The following is an 18,658-nucleotide window of genomic DNA, read 5'->3' as shown; positions in this document are numbered from 1 at the left end:
TGATTCAATTGCATTTGTTCTCCCTTTCTTTAAAGGGGGAAAATATCACTGGGGCAAACACAGTCACTCACTGGGGCGGCTGCTGCAGAGGAAACCCTGGTTAAACTTCTGCTCATAGGAGAGAGTGATGGCTGTATCACTCAGAGAGGACTGCCTTGCATTTCTAATGAGACCGTCAGTGTAATGGGAATTTAGCAGAGCATTTAGCCAGTTTAAATGGTTTTGGAGAGCAGTGTAGACCAGCCTAGATGGATTCAAGCCAAGGACAGAAAACTTTTCCTTAAGAGCATCTATTTTTTATTGGAATTGCTAATTCTATTTCTATAGACTGAGTTCGTTTTTCAGGCATTTAAATTCTACACTCTGGAATTAAATCTCACATTGATATATATGCTTCATTCCAGCATTAAGTACATTAATATTTCACCAGCCTGATTTTACTGGCCTTCTCCCTCTGTTTTTAATTAGATTTGACGGTATTCTATATAATCGTGTTTTCCTACATGTTTTTGTGTAGCAGAACTTGCACAAACTGTTTGTTGAGGGGGTTTTGCAACTTAAACACCATGTATTCAGAGTGAATTTTAGATTCTGCAAGCAGTGCTCACAGAGGTCTTACAAGCCTGCTGCAAGCTCTGTTACAGCATTTATAAAATATCCTCTTGATCTAGTTGTTTACCTCAATCCATAAGCTTTTGAATTTATTTTGTATAAAACACAAATAAATACTACACTTTTCAGATAATATAAATGCATGAGTTTTTTTAAAGTGAAACATTTGCATCAGTTATAGCACTAAAGTGAAAAATCATTTCAGCAATCAGAATCTAATTAATTAAAAATTACTACTGTATAAAAACAGATACTCCTATATTTAGGATTAGTAAACAAAGCTATTTGAAATACCTGTTTTGGCTGTAGGTAAATAGCAATATAACTGGCCATCTGTTATGTGCAAGTAACCAAGGTAATAGCAACAACATGAGTTTCCTTTTTTTTTTCAAGGAAGGAAACATGTTCATCTGTTTCTTATGAATTCTCCATGCTTCTTACCAGGCATATTTTTCCTTGAATTTCTTTTTTAGAAAGCAACCAGAGACAGCCAGAAACCAAAGGTACATTTGTCTTATTGGAGCTTAAGTCATATTACGTACGTGAGCACTCGTAGCTGAAATAATCCCAGTAGCATAAGGGCACAGTCTGGATAGGAACAGCAGATTCCCACCTGGCATTCTCTCTCATTTTGCTGGGAACAAGAGTTAAAGGTCTTGCACAGTGTTGTGCCTCCAGGAAGGCTTTGTTTTGTTTTTCTACAATGTGAAGCAATATTTTTCTTCTCCTATATCAGCGCATCAGTTGTGACTTTAAACATCTGGAGCTGGTCTGAGAGCCTTCTAGCATACTGCTACTTCGAATGATATCTATTTTCTTTCTGGGTTTCTGGTAATATTGAAACTAATGTCCAGTTCTTGAAAGGTCACTATGCATTTATGGGAAAGAAAATAAAATGTCAATATTGTGCATTAAAAATAAGATAATTTTCCAAAACCAGTCTTATTCAGATGAAACATTGTGGTGGCATAAATTCGAATGAGCACTTAGATACCTGATTTTCATATTTCATCACAACTCTTTGCTTTGTGGGGTTCCTCTTCAGCTAAAATCAAACTATTTTTCCACTACTGAAGTTCCTTTCCTACATAATGAGCAGAAATCACAAAAGTCCGTAATAAACACGGTATTCTGACTGAGATGCTGCCTAGCATTAAAATGGAACAATATACTTGATCAGATTAACACATTCATGAGATCTTTCACAAATTGCAAAGATGGTGACTTCTGAATTTATTTAAATGACAATTGCACTATATATATATATTTGTGCCCTAGGCTTGCAAACCATTGGCATGTTCTCTCTTAAAGCATTAATGTTAATGATTTAATTTCTATCAATATATTTCCTTTCCCATCTTGATTTTTTTTTGTTCTAATTATCAAAATTATCATGAAGACCATATCTCATAAAGTAGCTTAGACCAGCAGAGGGACACAAGGAGGGGTTTGCCTCTCATTTTCATAACCTCTCTTGAAAATCTTCAGGGCTTCTTTTCTTGTCCTTTGATTTACGTGCCAAACAGGAATCTCTCTAATCACAAAACAAAACCACAGAGGCATTTTTTTGAGAGTTTTACGCCTCAATAAGTAATTTGCAGGGGGGAGGGAAAGAATTCATTAGGCCAAGGAACATGAAATGTATCAGAGGTTAAAGTAAAATGCAAGATGTGATGCCTGCTGCTTCTTTCTTGTGCATCAGCAGCTGTGAAGGATAATTCCCGGGTGGGGCTGTGTCTTCACCATGAAAGAAAATAGAGATCCTCCTAACTAGGGCTACACTGGAAGGGTCTCAGACTGGCTCCAGACATTAAAAGTTGCATCTGATTCTCAACAGGCTATTGAAGACTGCCTCCCCCAGACACCGCACCATCGACATCTCCTTCCTCAGCAGCTCCTTCTCCTCCAGCTCTTTCAAACCCAAAAATCTTTGGCCTGGGCCCTGACTCTACCCTCACACTTGAAACTTAATGTTACTGTCCAGAGGGGAAACTAGGTGTTGTCCTGCTATCCCCTAGACACTGGCTGGGGCTTAAGATAATCCTTGCTTGGGACTTGACTTTCCAGCAACAACAAATCAGGAAAAAAGACAGACAGACAAAACAGTGAAGCTGCAAATCTTGACCATTCCCTTTAAGCAAAGTGGTTCCCGGACAGCCTGTGACGACCTCTCATCCCAAACCCTGAGTACTTTTGACCACGAGCATCTCCCGGCCCTTCAACATGCTGGGATGAGCAGGAGTCCCACAGGGTCCCTCTGCAGTGCCTCACATGGTCACCCCGCTTCAGTAGCCTGCTGAACCAATGCAGTGAGCAGCCCCCAGATAAAACAGGTCAGGCTTTCTGATAAGCTATGTAGGAGATTTGGACATGCAGTCACATTGAAATTAGCAGACGTTGGATATCGATGCCCTCTAGAAGACTTCTTGTCTATTTTCCATCGCATGTAAGTAACCCCTCGCCCCTCTCCTTTCCCACTGTAATTGAGTGGTCCAGCACCCCAGGCTTCAACCCCTTACTTGGTTACTGGAGAAAGAAACCAGCTGCCTTGCTGAGGCATTTCTCAATATCCCAAACTCATCCTTATTTCCTTTCATTATGTCTCTACCTGTCATGCTCTTTGTGGAGAAAGGAACAAATGCATTAATTCAAGTGCAGTGAGCGCTCCCGCCCAAGCCTCCTACCCCTCACTGCCTCCGCGACCTCACAGAGATTTCACTAAATATGTGTAATTAGGTTCTGCAAAGTGACTTCCTGACTGTATGCGCTCTTTTCAAGTGCAGAAGCCCTAAGTGGTGGTGTGTGTTTTTCAGAGCTGCTTCGAGTACCACTTCATTTTTCTAGCTTTTGTTTACAAAGTTATATTTACTTATCTTTTTACCCATACCCAAGCACATCAAAGCCAAGTCCGTTTCAAAAAAATCTTAAAGCCCATGGACAATGTCACTTACTGGCCAGGATTTTGCGTATTCTGAAAAAGGTGTTATAGAAAATAGCTATAGATAGATAGGCTGTGTTGAAAAGGCTGTGTTTGTGCATGAGCTTGTATGTGTTTGTCTGTCCATCTTTTTGTATGAGTTTGCCAGAATATGTAAAGAAATTCCATCCTTAGCAGGGGTTGATTTAAACATGATCTGAAGTGCTCTGCTAACATAGGGTGTGCCAAAGCTCATTCTGTGCTGAATCTGTGCCAAAGTGCTTTTCAGATAAATTACAAATTAATGTAATGCCTATCGTGAGCTTAAAGTATTTTTCTTCTCTTCTGTTCTCCCTCTCTTCAAGTGGGGTCTGCTGGTCCAGTTGCAGACTTTTTCTTTTAACTGTCGTCGTTGTCATGGTGGAAATGAGTTTTTGAGGAGAACTGCTCCTCAAAAGCATCCAGACTCAAAATTGATCTAGCTTCCTTAAGATGCTTACTGCAAACTGGACTCCCTATAACACAAATACCTCCTCCTCCCTCAAGGTGTGCTTCAGCCTGGGCTGTGAGAGATGCTTGGTGTCCAAGGAGCCTCCATCTCCAGCACTGCTGGCAGGCGAAGCTGACATCACTGGTGACAGTGTGTCCTGCTCTGCCTTGTAGCTTCGTAGGTTGGGGCTGAGGGCCTCACCTGACAGTGAAAGCATTCTGGGAACCAGTGAAGACTTTTAGGCACGGAGGTTATACCTGTACAGCTCCTGCCTTTACAAAGTAGACCTCTACACTGGCAAGCTGTCTTAACCTGTTACGTCCTTGTGACAAATACATGGATCAGGCAGGCCAGATCCCACTCTAGGGAAAAAAAGCAAGCAAGCAAGCAAGCATTTTATGAATACCTGTTTTTTCCTATCCCCAGCGTTAGGAGATTGTTTGTACGCTGATGGTAGCTCCGAAAGGGGCCGCGAGCCCCAGGCAGGCAGTGCTTTTCTTGGAGAGCAGCGCTTCTGAAATGAGAAACAGACAGGGAAAATAAAGACAGGCTAAAACATACAAGCAAGGAGAGGCTGATGGGCCAGCGCTGCAGTTTCTTGTTCCTTTTGTGTGGATGGTTCCTGCTTGCACTCCTGGTGCCTGACCTTAGCTCCACTCACACTTCCACACAACGTGAAGGCTTTGAAGCATCGTAGCTGCTTCTAATCACAGACTCACAATGAGTTATGTTGATACAAAAAGCCAGGACACTAATAAATACATAGAGCTACCTAGAACGGTTCATTATACACTTTTGATTTTCCAGCTTCCATTTAGGAGAAGAGCTAAATTGCTAAATCTTAAATAATGTACTTAACTACCATCTCACTAGCAGAAATTCACACACTCAAACTCAAGGGAGAGCAGGCAGCGACACCCTAGGTGCTCTGCTTTTCACACAATAAGCACATCTCTCTCTGGTTAAATCACTATCAGTGCAGATTTCATCACATTTAATTACATAGTGCCCAATCCCAGAGCTGAGCTTTCTATTTTCAAACACTATTTTCTCAGGGATGCCCTAAACAGATCTAACTAAAAAAATGAGCAATTATAAGATTGTTTGGATCCCCGTAAGTGGTGGGATCCAAAGCCAATGTGGATCTAGCAATGTTCACGGGAAGCTTTGCCTCTCTGACATATTTTAGCTCCTAGGAGCTATATCCCATGTCATTCGTACCTGTCCCATTTGCCCAGTTCTCAGCAGGGCTTGTTAGGTTGGCCGGTGGCTGCATTGATACGGCCACCAGAGTTTTTGCTGACTCAGGAAATGGCAGAACGAGCTTTTTCCTGCCTGTGGACATATTTCCAGATAAAACACGGGCAAGTCTTGCTGTGAGATTGTCAAGTCCCTCTAACTCAATGGGTGTCCTATATATTTGCGGTGTCTGCATTGCAATGAGATTTTGCTGAATTTGATATGTTGGTTTTACAGAGGAAAAATCTTGGCACAAGTAGAAGGAAATGTGGGAAAAAAGCAAGACAAGAGTCTTTAAGAGATGAACTAGTGGGAGTTTCTGCTCTGACCCCCGATCCTGTTCTTATACACCTACGTTCCCTGAAAGGTGCCGCGGGGAAATAGGGAAGCAGCTGTGACGGCAGCAACAGGCAGGGACTGTACGTATAGCGAGAAGCTGAGGGGAGGGTGGTTAGGCTCGGTGCTCTTTTAAGACACAGCACACCATGTCGCCCATGTAAGAGTCACGCTTTTCAGGCACGCTCTTGGAAGATCTAGGCACAAGTACAAGGAGGTGGTTTGAAATTACTACGTATGTCTTCTTGAGATATTTACACTCCGGGGACCACCCACACCACAGGATGTGTTTGAATTGCTCACCAAGCTTTCTTCTGGAGTCAAGACAAAATTACCGATTCTCTTTTCCCAGAATGCAAGAAAAATTAGCAACGTTCTGAATTATTACTATTATTATTACTATTACAGAGGCATTTTTTAAAAATAGGTCCCATTTTTTAAGACCTTTCAAGCACTGAGGGAAATCTTTGCACCTCTTCAACTCCTTTAACTGCTGGTTACTTAACCCTAGCTTTTAAAAAAAATGCATGGAGGTAAAAACAAACTCCTCTTCTTTGTGAGCCAGTTTAAGCAAGTTGACAAAAGGATATGGGAAGGCAGGATGAAATCCTCATTAGAAAAGCTGCATTATTTTCTATGTTTATATGACAGTGAAATCCTTGTGGCTACTCTTGTGCACTGAGACAATATATTTTAGTTTTAATTGTTTCAGTCAATGTCAATTTTACATCAAACATGCAATAAAGTAAAAATGGCCTTTGGGAAACATCACTGAATCTTATTTTGTGCTGCAGTACTGCCAGTGTAAATATCTACTTCTGTTTTGTAAGCTCAAAGCCAAATGGAGCAAGATTTTCCTTTCAGAGAGACTACTGACCTGTCAGCATCGAAAATATTATTTTTAGCATATAAAAATTGTTTGTCAGTTATTTTAATAACAAGAATCTTTGCAAAATCCATTATTACTCTAGTAAACATTTTTCCTTAGGCAGTAATAGTAGGAAATGAATTAAGAAGTTAGTTGATAGCAACTGGATAAGAAAAAATTATAAAGTGTCACATCCACAGAGTTACTGGGATAGAATATATTTTCTTTCTATTTAAATTATTAAATGTTTACAGTAGCTTAGAGAAAACATCAGATCTAAAGCATTTTGGTAAATTATAATTTATTCTACTGTTTGCTTTCCAGGATGCTAGAAGATGACCTCAAGTTAAGCAGCGACGAAGAAGAGACTGACCAGGTAAGAACCAGACAACTAACATGTCACTTGTAGCATGTTTCATGTCGAGACTGAGCTACTGCAAATATTTTGCTAATGCTTTTTCAAAACATACATAAAGGTTATCAAAATACATGGCAGTACTGTAACTGAAGTAACAGATGTTGCTGCTCGGAGCCAGCCCACGTGTGCTAACTGCTGGATTGGTGGGGAACAGTCTGCAGTGCTCTTGATTTATTACCTTGATGTGACCCAGAAGGTTTTTGTATCAGTCTCCTCTGATTTGATTTTGTTTGGTTTTAAAGAGCAGCCAAGGAGGGGAGAAACAGGAATTCTGGATTAAGGGTTCGGGCCAAACCTTGCAATCATGAGCTGGCCCCAGGGATTAGCCGCTGCGCTGCTTACCTCTTACCTGCCTAGAACCCTGCTGGCATCCCCCCAGCTCTCGCCTCTCCTGTGAGCGTTTTTGGTCCTGTCTCTGTGTGGCCCATGTGTGCTAAGAAAGCTAAGGACAGCTGAGAGAAAGCCTTGGCTGTGCATTTGGTTCACTCCATAACACAGCAATTAGGGCACTTGCCTGGGTTTTAACGACCCCAAACTACCTGATTGGGAGCAGATACATCAGCCACAGTTTTCCATGTGTCAGAAGAGCTGAGTTTTGTTGGCAGGGGGAGGTGTCTCCCTATTTTTCCTTAAAACATTGCTATGTTTTGTCTAAATAATTAAGTACTCACTAGAATAGGGCTGGATCTTGACTTTCCCATGGCCAGCCGAGTGCCTCGTTGCCAAGCGGTGGTATGCCACGCTCTCTCCTTCTCAGTATACTGACATGGGTGATTTGGTTGGGGATGAGAGGGCAAGAGCCACTTCCCTTCCTTCTTGCACGAAAATGCATGTCCCGTGCCTTCACCGGAGCATATGAGGGCAGTACTATCCCTGGTTGCATCTCACAGATGGATCCAGACCTGGATATAACATGGACTTCAAATGTGATTTTTTCAGTCAAGGGTAACTGGAGCTATCTAGACTTCTGAAATTCAGGATCTTAGACAAATAATTCTAGGTATGTAGGCATGAAGCTCTGCCAGGGTTTTCTTTAACTCTTGTTATTAGAAGTCTCTATTTTACAATATATTCCAAACAACAGGTAAATCAAAACCTTTTAATATTTATACTAGACCATTATTTCACCTATTTTGAGCAAAGCTTCTTGGTGCTAAGAAGATTCAGCACATAGATTCAATTATTTACATATTTATACAATTTCTTTTTGTTTAATGTCTTTCATCCTGCAACACTTCACATTTAATTACTCTTCCTGCTTGTCTAGATAGTTTAAAATACAGCGCATAGACAGCATAGGGCAAAGTAAAGTGAGGGACAGAAGGGATGTCTGAAGAATAACAATAGCACACCAAGATGCCGTTGGTGCTTGCAGCGACGGGCTGGGTGGTAGGGGAGGGGGAAGCCAGTGGTCAGGAGAGATGGCTTGTCCTTCGGGTAGGAAGGGAGATGGGATCCTGCGTAATGGATGCCAGCGTGGAACAGACTGGCAGAGCCAGAGAGCTGAAATTCTGGTTTGCTTCCTAGCAAGCAGAAAAGGACATGTGAAAGTGTTTATCATGCAGGAGATAAGAGAATGTTGGTAGGTTTAGGCGGAGAAGGGATCATGGAAAAGTACTGCCGTTTGGGTGTGCACACATGGTACCTTCAGTTTAGCGCTACCACTTACAACTATTAACATCTTTCGTGCACTTGGATTGCTCAGTATTATGTATGCTACACAAGGTCTTCGTTTAGTAACCAGAGCTGTAAGGTACACCTGATACAGCCTCGATCTTTCACCTCGGTGCTCGAACAAGCTCTGCAGACCCAGGACAGAGTTTGCCACCCATGCAACAAAGAGCAGAGCTGAGATCCCAGTACTCACTTCTAATCGTCACGGGCCCTAGGGTGAGCAACCTTTGGCAATTACTTTGTGACTTGGTCCCCTTTCCTAGTCACATTTTTTTCTAACTTGACTGTACAGATAAAAATCTCCTGGAGACCCAGGCTGGCTCCTGCTATACAAAATGCTTTGCAGAACCCCAGCTGAGACCTGCAGGTTTGCTTAGTGAACAATCCTAAATAAATATGCCTGCTGGATAAATGAAACACTATGTTTCCATCTACCTAGCAGGAAATAGGCCCAAAAAAAGAGTAACACAGACCCCCTCTGCCAATAAATGCCCGGATTACAACATGGATCTGTGTCTAATGTCAGTGGAAGAACCCATTTTCTTTTACTTCTTAATTCCGAGGCTCTTTAATCTCAGATCTCCGCCTGAGCTTGGGAACAGGAAAGAAAGAAATCAAAGATGAAGAGATAGGAGCAGTACATGAGTGATTCCCAGATATTCCTTACACAATTAATTAACCTCTGAGCATCCAGACTCATTTAAGTAGTCCAATTTCTTAAAGAGCTGAAGGTGGGCTGCACAAGAACTGGGAAGCTTTTCATTTTGCTCATTTCTAAACAGGGAAGTTTAGAGGAAAGACTTTGAAAACTTTGGAGGAGCTTTTGTGTTTGTGTCTGAAATTGCCAAGCAGTGAACAGAAAGTTTCCGAAGCAGTGCAAACGGGGACAGGTGCTCCCGCACTCCCAGGGCTGGTGTTTGGAGGGCTGTGACTGACCCAGGGAATGTCAGCCATGAATGAGGGAGGCCAAATGCAAGACAGAGACATGATTAAGAGCTTCGGGACCAGCAGTGGGCAAGGCATTCCCAACCTTTCCCTCTGCGTCAGCAATTAAGGTAGTGAGATTCACAGACCCAGGAGAGGCGAAAGAGGCTGGGTTTGAGCTGAGTGTGTGCGCGCCCACAGTAATTACATTATCCACACATATTAGTCTCTTAATTTTAATTACATAAATGTATTTTTCCTCTTTAATGAGCATAGTTTATCCATTTAAACTGATCGTTTTAATTTTACAGGCAGTGATCATAGGATCTAATATGCAGAGGGAAAATTTCCTGTTGGCATATTTTACATCACACAGATTGAAGAAAATATACTTTTTAATCCCCAATCAATATCTGAAGAGCATGCAATTAACAGATACCAAGGTAGTTAACATAAATCTGCAAGTTAAAGAGCCAATTCATTTTGATTTATAACACATAGAGTAATAATTTCATCATCATCTCCCCCAGAAAGCATCTGAAGCTTTGTAGCATGAAGATGTCAAAATTGTACTTAAGATTGTTCAGAGTACTGAATTGTAGTGGTTATTGCCTTTTGGTTCCTTGAAGTGTGGCATAGCACACGAAACAGTCCCATTATAATACACTGCTCTTCTCCGTAGAGGTCACTGGATAACTTAAATCAGTCTTGGGTGAAATATTAAAAGGAGATTGTCAATTGTAATATGAACAATTCTCTTTTTTTCCCCTACTTGTCCTTTTACAATATGAAAATTTTGTAAGAGAAAGTAGTTCCTCTAAGGGGAAAAAGATCCCTGGCATCATTTGTGCAATTCATGTCAATCAATAGCCAAATAAATTAACTGACTGCTACGCATACATGGAATAATAATCTAACATATTTTTGCTACCCAAGTCTGCTTCCTTGTATGCATTTTTTCTGCGCGGGATCAGGTTGGTTGCCGCTGAAGTTTTGTGGCTGTGAAAATTTATTACCCACAGAGTCAATCTGCATTCTGGCTGCCAAGTCTGAATAAATAGAGTCATTGTGCTTGTCTGGAATATGTAACCAAAGTTCATCCAGTCAGCTTGACTTTCACATCCCATGGGATTCATAAAAGCCAACACCCTGGTATGTGCTCTTGATTCCTGCCAAAATTTTGTAAAATTGTATAAACAGAAGTTGAAGAAGCAATCAGAACACACTCCCAGGGACATGGCTCCGCACTTCAGCCCCTGCTGCATTGTGAAAGGAAAGACCCAACTTTAGTACTTTTTTTTTTTTTTTTTAAAGAATCGTATGACTATCCCCCTAAATGCGGGGGCTGAAGACACCCTCTGCGCACAGTGCACAGGGAGGCAGTGAACAATCCTCTCGGGTTCATTAATTTTGCTCATGTGCCCTGTACCAAAGGAAGAGGGAAGGCAGCATTTGCCTGCAAGTGGCTGCCCTCCTTAAGAAGGGACAGGCTGGCCTGCAGGGTCTGAGCGGTTTGAGCAAAACCGGCCCCTCCGCAAGCAAGCCAAGACAAACAGAAAGCCACGTCCCTTCACAGGAGACCTCAGGGGAAGAGCAGCCTCAAGAAAGTTCACCAGGAACAGCTTCAGTGCGGTAAAATAAAAGTTTCGGCAGCCTGCTCTGGCTCGCCACCCGGAGCCCCGTGGGGCGATGGCAGCCCACCCAGCCTGGCAGCCTCCCGGGGGTCCTGGGGATGCCCCCCCACCCACGGTGGCCTGGGGACAACCAGGGTGGGCTGCTGGCCCTGGGGGACCCATCCATGCTCCAGCATCACCCTGGCCATGGCTGAGCTGGAAAACTTGATGTTACTTTGAGTAACACCTGCAGCTCCGGTGGGGACACACGTGCCTATGTTTTCTGTCCATGACATATGCGCTGAGGGATGCCAGGGCTCAGCGCTGGAAATACATCTTTCTGGCAGGACTGTCTGCAACGTAGGCATTTAGGACCAGCCAAATCCGTCCTGTCATTGCAACAGGACAAAAGTTCATCTACGTGGTCAATGGCAATCAGTATGGCTGTGTCCCTACGTAAATTCCATTAGGAAATTACTTATTTTTTTAAGTCATAAAATCATGTTTCATTTCCTTAGTGGTAGCCAGAAACAAATGAGAAAGAATGTATGTAAAGACAATCTTTTTAATAATGCGTAGGACTTTTCCTTCTCACTTCTGGATATGGACTAACAATCAACAAAAAGATAAAAATTATCCTGAAATGTACGGTCACGCGTCCACCTTCTTCCAGAAGGAATTCTTTTTAGTTGAGTCTTTATAAGCACTACCTCTGCATATGAAATGTAATATTCCAGCTAATTTGAAGCCATCTGTAATGAATTTTGAAACAAATTGAAAAAGGGGCAAAGCGGCTACAAGCTTTCTTTCCATAAGACCTTCTCTGTTAGGACGGTGCTTTCTGAAGTCAAAGATCAGCTGAGCAGAGCGCAGAGTCAGGTACATCTAGAGAAAAGAGTTATATTGGGCAAATTATAACACGCCACTGCATAGCCCATTAGAACTATCATTAGAACTATTTTTAGGCAGTGCTAACTGCATTCGCATATGCCATGTCCAAATATTTTAACCACATTAAGTCATTTTAGTGTTATGCTCCCTTTTGTTCACCTCTTCATCAGCGCAATACTTGATGCTTGATCAGAAGGGAAAATGAGTGAAAAAGGAGATGACAACACTCAGCCCTAGGAAGAAAAGCACAGAGCCTGCATCATCGCCGCAAATTAATTTCTCTCTCAAAAAATGCCCTGATAAACTTGGGAAAAAAAAATATCTTTCTGATGAGAAGTTTCTCACTCCACCGAGCAAAGGAAACTTATTTTATGAAGTCTGGCCACGTGCAAGTCTGACTGCAACCAAAACTGCACAAAGCAGAGATAAGCAAAAGTGGAAAAACTAAGTTTTGGGTTAAGGAATGGCTGGAACCTCAGGTGATTTTGTACTTAATCCAAATGCTCTGCTCAGTCCTCTGTCACTACAACGTGAGTGCGTTTTTAGATAGGAGGAATAGCCACTGTAACAGCCTTACTTAACTCGGGTAAGTCCATTATTTCCTGTGTATTAGAGAAGCAATCCTTTTGGTATCCAACTTAACTAAAATCCAGAGTAAGATTCAAGCCAGCTGAGCCAAGCTTTTTTTGTGGTTTGCCAGCTCTGATTTTAAAATCTCTGTGACATCTAAATTTGCACGTCCACGAGGCATGACAAGAAGACCAAGATTGCCTCACTGAAACTGTCAGATGAAACTAAGAGCTCAGTCTTGTCCTGCCAAACTTGGCTCACATCACTGCCTATCTTACAAAATCAGATTCAATGTCTGTCATGCACTGGCAGGCAGGATCAAGCTCTAAATTTGAATGCCACCACCATGAATAACAGTGAAAAAGGTTAGAGATCAGCTTGGCTCTTGGACGTGCACAAAATGTGGGGACATTCAAACACGGCACTCTGATCTCCATGTTCCTCAGTAGCAAACCTCTAAAAATAGACTGGAACATAAACTTAAACTACAAGGGCATCTTCCTTGTTTCTTCATGTGGATGCCGTGACTAAGCTAAGTTTTAGCTCTGTTAAATCTCCAAAGCCTGCCCTTTTCCGCTGGTATCACCCTTCTCCAAGTCTAACAGTTTGTCTCTGCATCTGCTGTAACTTCATTAACCCCATCTTCTTGAAATCTTTGGTTAGTTTTTTTCCCCTTGTGAACTGGAATTGCTGTACATATGTCTGTTTTGACTGGCGTGGGAATATATCCCAATGCAATCAATTCAGCAGCGTCAGCTAATTTGGGGCGTAAAGAAGGATTAGGCCCCACATCTCCAGGCTGGCTTTCCCTTGTCCCTGTCTCTCGTGAGCCCTTCAGCCCATGCGCTGCTCCTCCTGCCGCAGAGAGCCCTCGCTGAAGCCAGCCACCAGGCCTGAGCCTTCGCCCCACTCAAGCGTGGCCACAAAACGTCTGTTTGCGTTCAGGCAAATTCATTCCAGCGAGCCTGTAAGAGAACGGTTAAGTAACCAGCACTCACAAATAATTTAGAGTACAAATTAGTGTTGTTCATAATATTGCAGCTATTACAAGCTGTAAGAGGAGAACATATCCGCAACACATTCAGGAGCTGGAAGGGCACATGCTAGCTTATCCCGCTCCGTTATTTTTATGTCACTGTACCCATCTATCCTTCTCAGCTTGTGCGTTTTTAGTATCAGCCGAGGTTTTCCCTGTGCAAAGGAAGCAGAAGGCAGTGAGGAATGCTGTAGAGACTCCGCTTGTCTCTCTCTCACACATGTGTCCGCGCACGTACTCATGCACACACACCGACCCAGCCTCGCAGCCTCTCTAGGAGCTGCCTGTTGCCCTTTGCAAGGCAGAAGGCCAAGCTCACTTTGCTCCCCTTGGCTATTCAGCTCAGGCTGGGGTGGTGTCAGCATGAGGCGCTGTGTGAAGGAGATGTGGCGCGCAGAGATGGATGACAGCAGAAGCAGAGAAAGAGGCAGCTGAGAGCATGTCAGAAAACAAAAGGAACATGAAAAGGAAAAGGGATTAAGGGAATAAAAAAGAAATGAATGAAGAAAAGAAACTGGGAAAAAAAGGACATTATAAAGGGAGTAGCAGCTATATAGAACATGATGAGAAATAAGCAGAAAGAGCCAGCAGACAGTCCATCAAAACTAGAATTTAAGAAAAAGGGACTGGGGAGCCATTGCTACAATTTCTTCTTCACCTAGGATGAAATCTCTCTCCTCTGAACTCAGCAGGAGTTTAGCCACTGATTTCAATCAACTTAGGATGTTATCCCCCACCTTCTTTTTCATTTTCTAGCACAATCCAAGCAGATACTTGGGTAGTAGCAAATGCATCGTAGTCAACTGACATAGCACCTCCCTGGGCAGAGTTACCACCGTTTTGGGAATTCAGGCTCATGTTTCCCCTATTTTCACATACATGGGCTTTTAGAAAAATTCAACTTTAATTTCTGAGCTTTCGGGGTTCCCTGTATATCTTGTAAAGCCTGTGGCACAACACTGACATTTTTGGCTGCAATATCCTAAGTGTAAGCAGCACTTCAACTAAGTTACCTTTTCCTGGATAAGGAGACTACTTCTGTGGAGACAGAGGAGGTTTTCCAAGGTGACTGCTGCTCCACTTGCAGTAACTGAGACCTTCCTCCAGTGTCATTGAAAATTAACCATTTTATTAATGTAAAGTAGCAAGGACTTTCCTTCTGCTCATCTCCACTGAAAAAGATTAATTCATCTGCATTGAAACCCTGCGTGGTTGTTGGGGCCAGACTGCAGGAGAAATGTGAACAGATACAGGACAGAAGACTCAACATTTACAGATATATAAAACTCTCTGTATGGTTAATACCCATGCTGATTATACAGAAACTTTGAGATCCAAATCACTTAACAAGTATTAACTACCTAATACAATGCCCCTGAGAGGTATTTAGGTAGAGCTAAGCAAGAATTATTATCTCAGTAGAATTGACAAGGAGACGGAGACTGAGATGTGGCTTGTTTGAAGCCACATGGCAAGTCAGCTGCAAAGCCAGGATTAGCGTTTGTGTCTTTCACTCCCAGGTGCCATGTTCAAGCCACTAGACTGTGCTGCCCCTGAAGATTAATACAGATTAATGGGCAAAGCAGAGGAGAAAGAACAATGTACGCCAGAAATATAATAATAAAACTCCAGGGTGAAAAATGAATACTGAGGTGTTGAAAGGCCTGGAGAAATCATGAAATCCAGAAAGGGTTTTATAGTTTCTTAAAAGATGTGGCTCTGATGATAACCAACTCCAAAAGGGGAAGGAAGTGAGACCCTTTTAAGTCTTACGGCCTGTAAATCTTAAATACATATCAACTGGACAGTGAAAAATCACATTCACACATTTATATTGCAAATTTACAGAGAAACACTCAAGCTGCAGTTTACAAGCGATTTTAAATCCCTCAGAAATCCACACTGGAAAACAATCCTCAAACAAAGCCCCTAGGAACAGCAAGGAGTACAGAATAATGCAGTGAGAGAAGGCACATTAGGAATCACTTATGATAAATCGATTGACCTGAGCTCCTCGGGCAACTTCTTGTGGCCACAAGACACTCAAGGGCATTTAAACAGGGGAAGCCTGGGTGCGAGAGGGTTTCATTACCTCTGTCTTGAGCCCTGATGAGAGCATCATTGCAACACTCTGCAGCTCTGCACTCTTCAAGAATGCCGAAAACTGAAGAGGGTTTCAAGATGAGGGAGAGGATGCTTAACACCTTCAGAAAACATGCCTTGGAGTGAAAGACGTCCGCGCAATAAACTGAGCTTGTCTAAAGCAGGGCTGGTGGCTGGCTTGATCACAGTCTATAAACACCTGCTCAGGGAGCAGAGCTGTGAGGCGGGAAGGCAGCTCCATCTCACAAGCAAAGGTATAACTTCCAGCGCAAGAAGGTGCCTATAAACAGAGTTGGACTAAACTCACGTCTTAACACAGAAGGTGAAAAATCATGTGTGTGGTTGGACTCAGGTGGTTCACCATAAGAGGATTATCCAGAAGTTTTCCTCTAGGTCCACAACGGCTTCCAGATCTGAAGCAGAAAAAAAGCTCTGGAGAGTCCTGTGGCCCAAGTTATGGCATGCAGTCAGGTTGTGCCCTTCACAAAATCTTCTTCCTGGCCTCACTAGTTTAGGAATAAACTGCTTTTAAGCTAAAAACAAAAAAAAAAACTTAGAAAATTAAAACAGAATCAACACAGAAGACATATGAAGAGTGAAACGTGAAAGAAGACGGATATAAAAGTATTTGTTCTAGTCTGGTTCCCAAGTGGCAGTATATAGTAATGACATCTTTCCTTAACCCTGGCTTGGAAGAAGTGCATCTACAGCTCACTAACTGCAGTCCAATACAGGATGACATCCAGTAGTCTGGGTGGTTGCTAATATGGGAGATGCTCACTTAGAGCATAAATGGTTCGTTGCACAGTTCCAGGGCAACACCTACTACCCGAGGAAGACAAACAAGATGCTCTGGAAGCAATGCAATTTACTCATGCACAGGTAGTACATATTGTTACACTGTCACCAAAGAAATGGTTCAAATTCTCACCTTGCATACACCTGCACCATCTCAGTGAAGTCTCTGGTATAACTGGTGTAACTCCATACAATTGCTGTAACTGAGCTCTCTCACAATAATAGTGATTAATCCACAGGACAGGAAAAATGGAAAACAAAATGTCTGAATCAGCCAACAGTCAATTTATTGGCCTTTAGTCACCAAAGCGTGCCATGGGTGAGGTATAGGAAAAGGTATCCACAGTCAGCCTGCAGTGCCTCCAAGACACTCTTCCAAACCCAGTAGAACATTCTGCAGTAGTTCTCATTTGCTTCTTATCCAAAAATGCCTGCAAGCCCAGCAGTTTATGAAGCAATTCCACTCCAACCAGATTAAAAAAGAAAAGGAAAAAAAAAAAAAAAAGAAACGAGGGATTTCTGGGGACCACTCTTAACACTCCTGTATCTCCAGCTCTATAGCTGTATTCAACCCGTTCTGCTCACTGCTCAGTCCCAATTACAATGAAAGTATTTAATTTCCTCTTTGATTTCCCTTCAACAACAGATTGCAACTTGTGACACTTCAAGTAATTTTGGTAGCTCATTTAACACACACTGAAACCTGAGTATCTGCTGATTATGTTCCCAAGCTCTGGCTCATTGCAATAAAGGATGGAGAAAGGAGATGCAATCTCTGGAGACTGAGAACCTGAACATGATTACTGCTGGCTGAAAACTTGTTTTGTCCCAGTAGTCTTGGGGTACAGCTAGAATCTTTCATGAATGATTAATGAACTATAGGCAGATCAATGAAACTCTGCCCTAAATGTATCTATAACCAACTCAGGTCGGGGACAAAGAAGTCTAACCAGCCAGTATCCTGTAATTTACAACTCTTGATGTGGTGAAAAGGAGTCATTCATCTCATTTACTGTGCCTGGTTTCTCAAGCCCAAGTACCTGAGTCACCTAAGTGATTATTTTTTTCCCTTCCCTGCTTCCTACTCAACATTAAAGTTATTATGTGGTGGGTTGGCCTCTGATATCCGTGTTCATACGGAGGAGGGCCTTCCTCCATCAGTAACCCCACTGATTCCAAGAACTGAAAATTCATGTGTGGTGAACACATCAAAGTATAACTCAACCACTTATCAAGAGAATATTAAGCTTCCCATAAAGCACTTTTTAGTGGTAAGTCTTGGAGATCTTTACATTCTGTCAGCAACATCAAACTTCAAAATTATTTCTTATCCCTAATTTCTATAACCAGCATAGTCGCTTACTTCCAGGAATAATAAAGACTGTAGAACATACTCTCATCTTTCTTGATGGATGATGAGTTCGCCTCAGTAAAGTTGTTAACGATGTAAAATAAAATGCAAATTAAACAGCACAATCAAAATCAAGCTATTAAAAAAATAGTCATGCAGGCAGTATATGATACTAAGTACCACCCCTTTGCTTACATTGTTACGCAGATAATACCAGCATATTAGAAACATAATAAATCACAGAAAGCTGTTTCTCTAGCGGGGAGTTTCTCAAACTATGGGTCATGACCCTCCATGGGGATTCATGAATGATTTTGAATGGGGTCACAAAAAACTGTTAGCGAGAAGCAAGGGCAGATATTTCCCCCTAAGTTGAGCAGCCCAATCCTCTAGCAGGGGAACAGGAGAGCAGACTGTAATTAGTGGCTGCAAGTATTTATACTTGCTAGGGAACTGCTAACTACTTTTAATTACAACAGCTCACTTTCTCCAGGAGAGGGGAGCAATATAGGCTAGAATTAAAATTGCTGGATAGTTGCTAACTGCCTTTCATTGCAGGCAATAGATCTGCTTCTCCAGGGAGGAAGAATAAACTTGTGACTGGATCTTATTCCCCCATCATTTAGAAATGGGGCCATTACCAACTCAGGGGGTCACACAAATATGCAATCAAACACAGTTGTATTTTCAAACCGTGTGAGGAAGAAATCAATAGTCTCATTTATAGAATATGCGACCACCAAGCAAAGAGTGAGGTGCCCCATGCAATCTGCATTGCATCCTGGTGAAGAAGGATGTTTATTAAAGTGAGAGGCTAA

The 18,658-nt window shown here is 42.2% G+C and overlaps 1 protein-coding gene across 5 annotated transcripts in view; it reads left to right on the top strand.

The window, feature by feature from the left end:
* Positions 1-18,658, top strand: part of AFF3 (ALF transcription elongation factor 3) — a 340,331-nt gene that overhangs the window by 228,970 nt on the left and 92,703 nt on the right. For all 5 annotated transcript variants that reach the window (XM_087756127.1, XM_087756125.1, XM_087756126.1 and 2 more), the window contains exon 8: positions 6,787-6,838. In XM_087756127.1, coding sequence (XP_087612253.1) covers positions 6,787-6,838 — 52 coding nt within the window. The remainder of the gene's footprint in view (positions 1-6,786; positions 6,839-18,658) is intronic.

The sequence above is a fragment of the Nipponia nippon genome, unplaced genomic scaffold, assembly GCF_047370975.1.
Source record: "Nipponia nippon isolate SJK-2023a ecotype South Korea unplaced genomic scaffold, ASM4737097v1 scaffold_2, whole genome shotgun sequence".
Classification (NCBI taxonomy): Eukaryota; Metazoa; Chordata; class Aves; order Pelecaniformes; family Threskiornithidae; genus Nipponia; species Nipponia nippon.
This window is presented reverse-complemented; position numbering and strand designations above follow the sequence as displayed.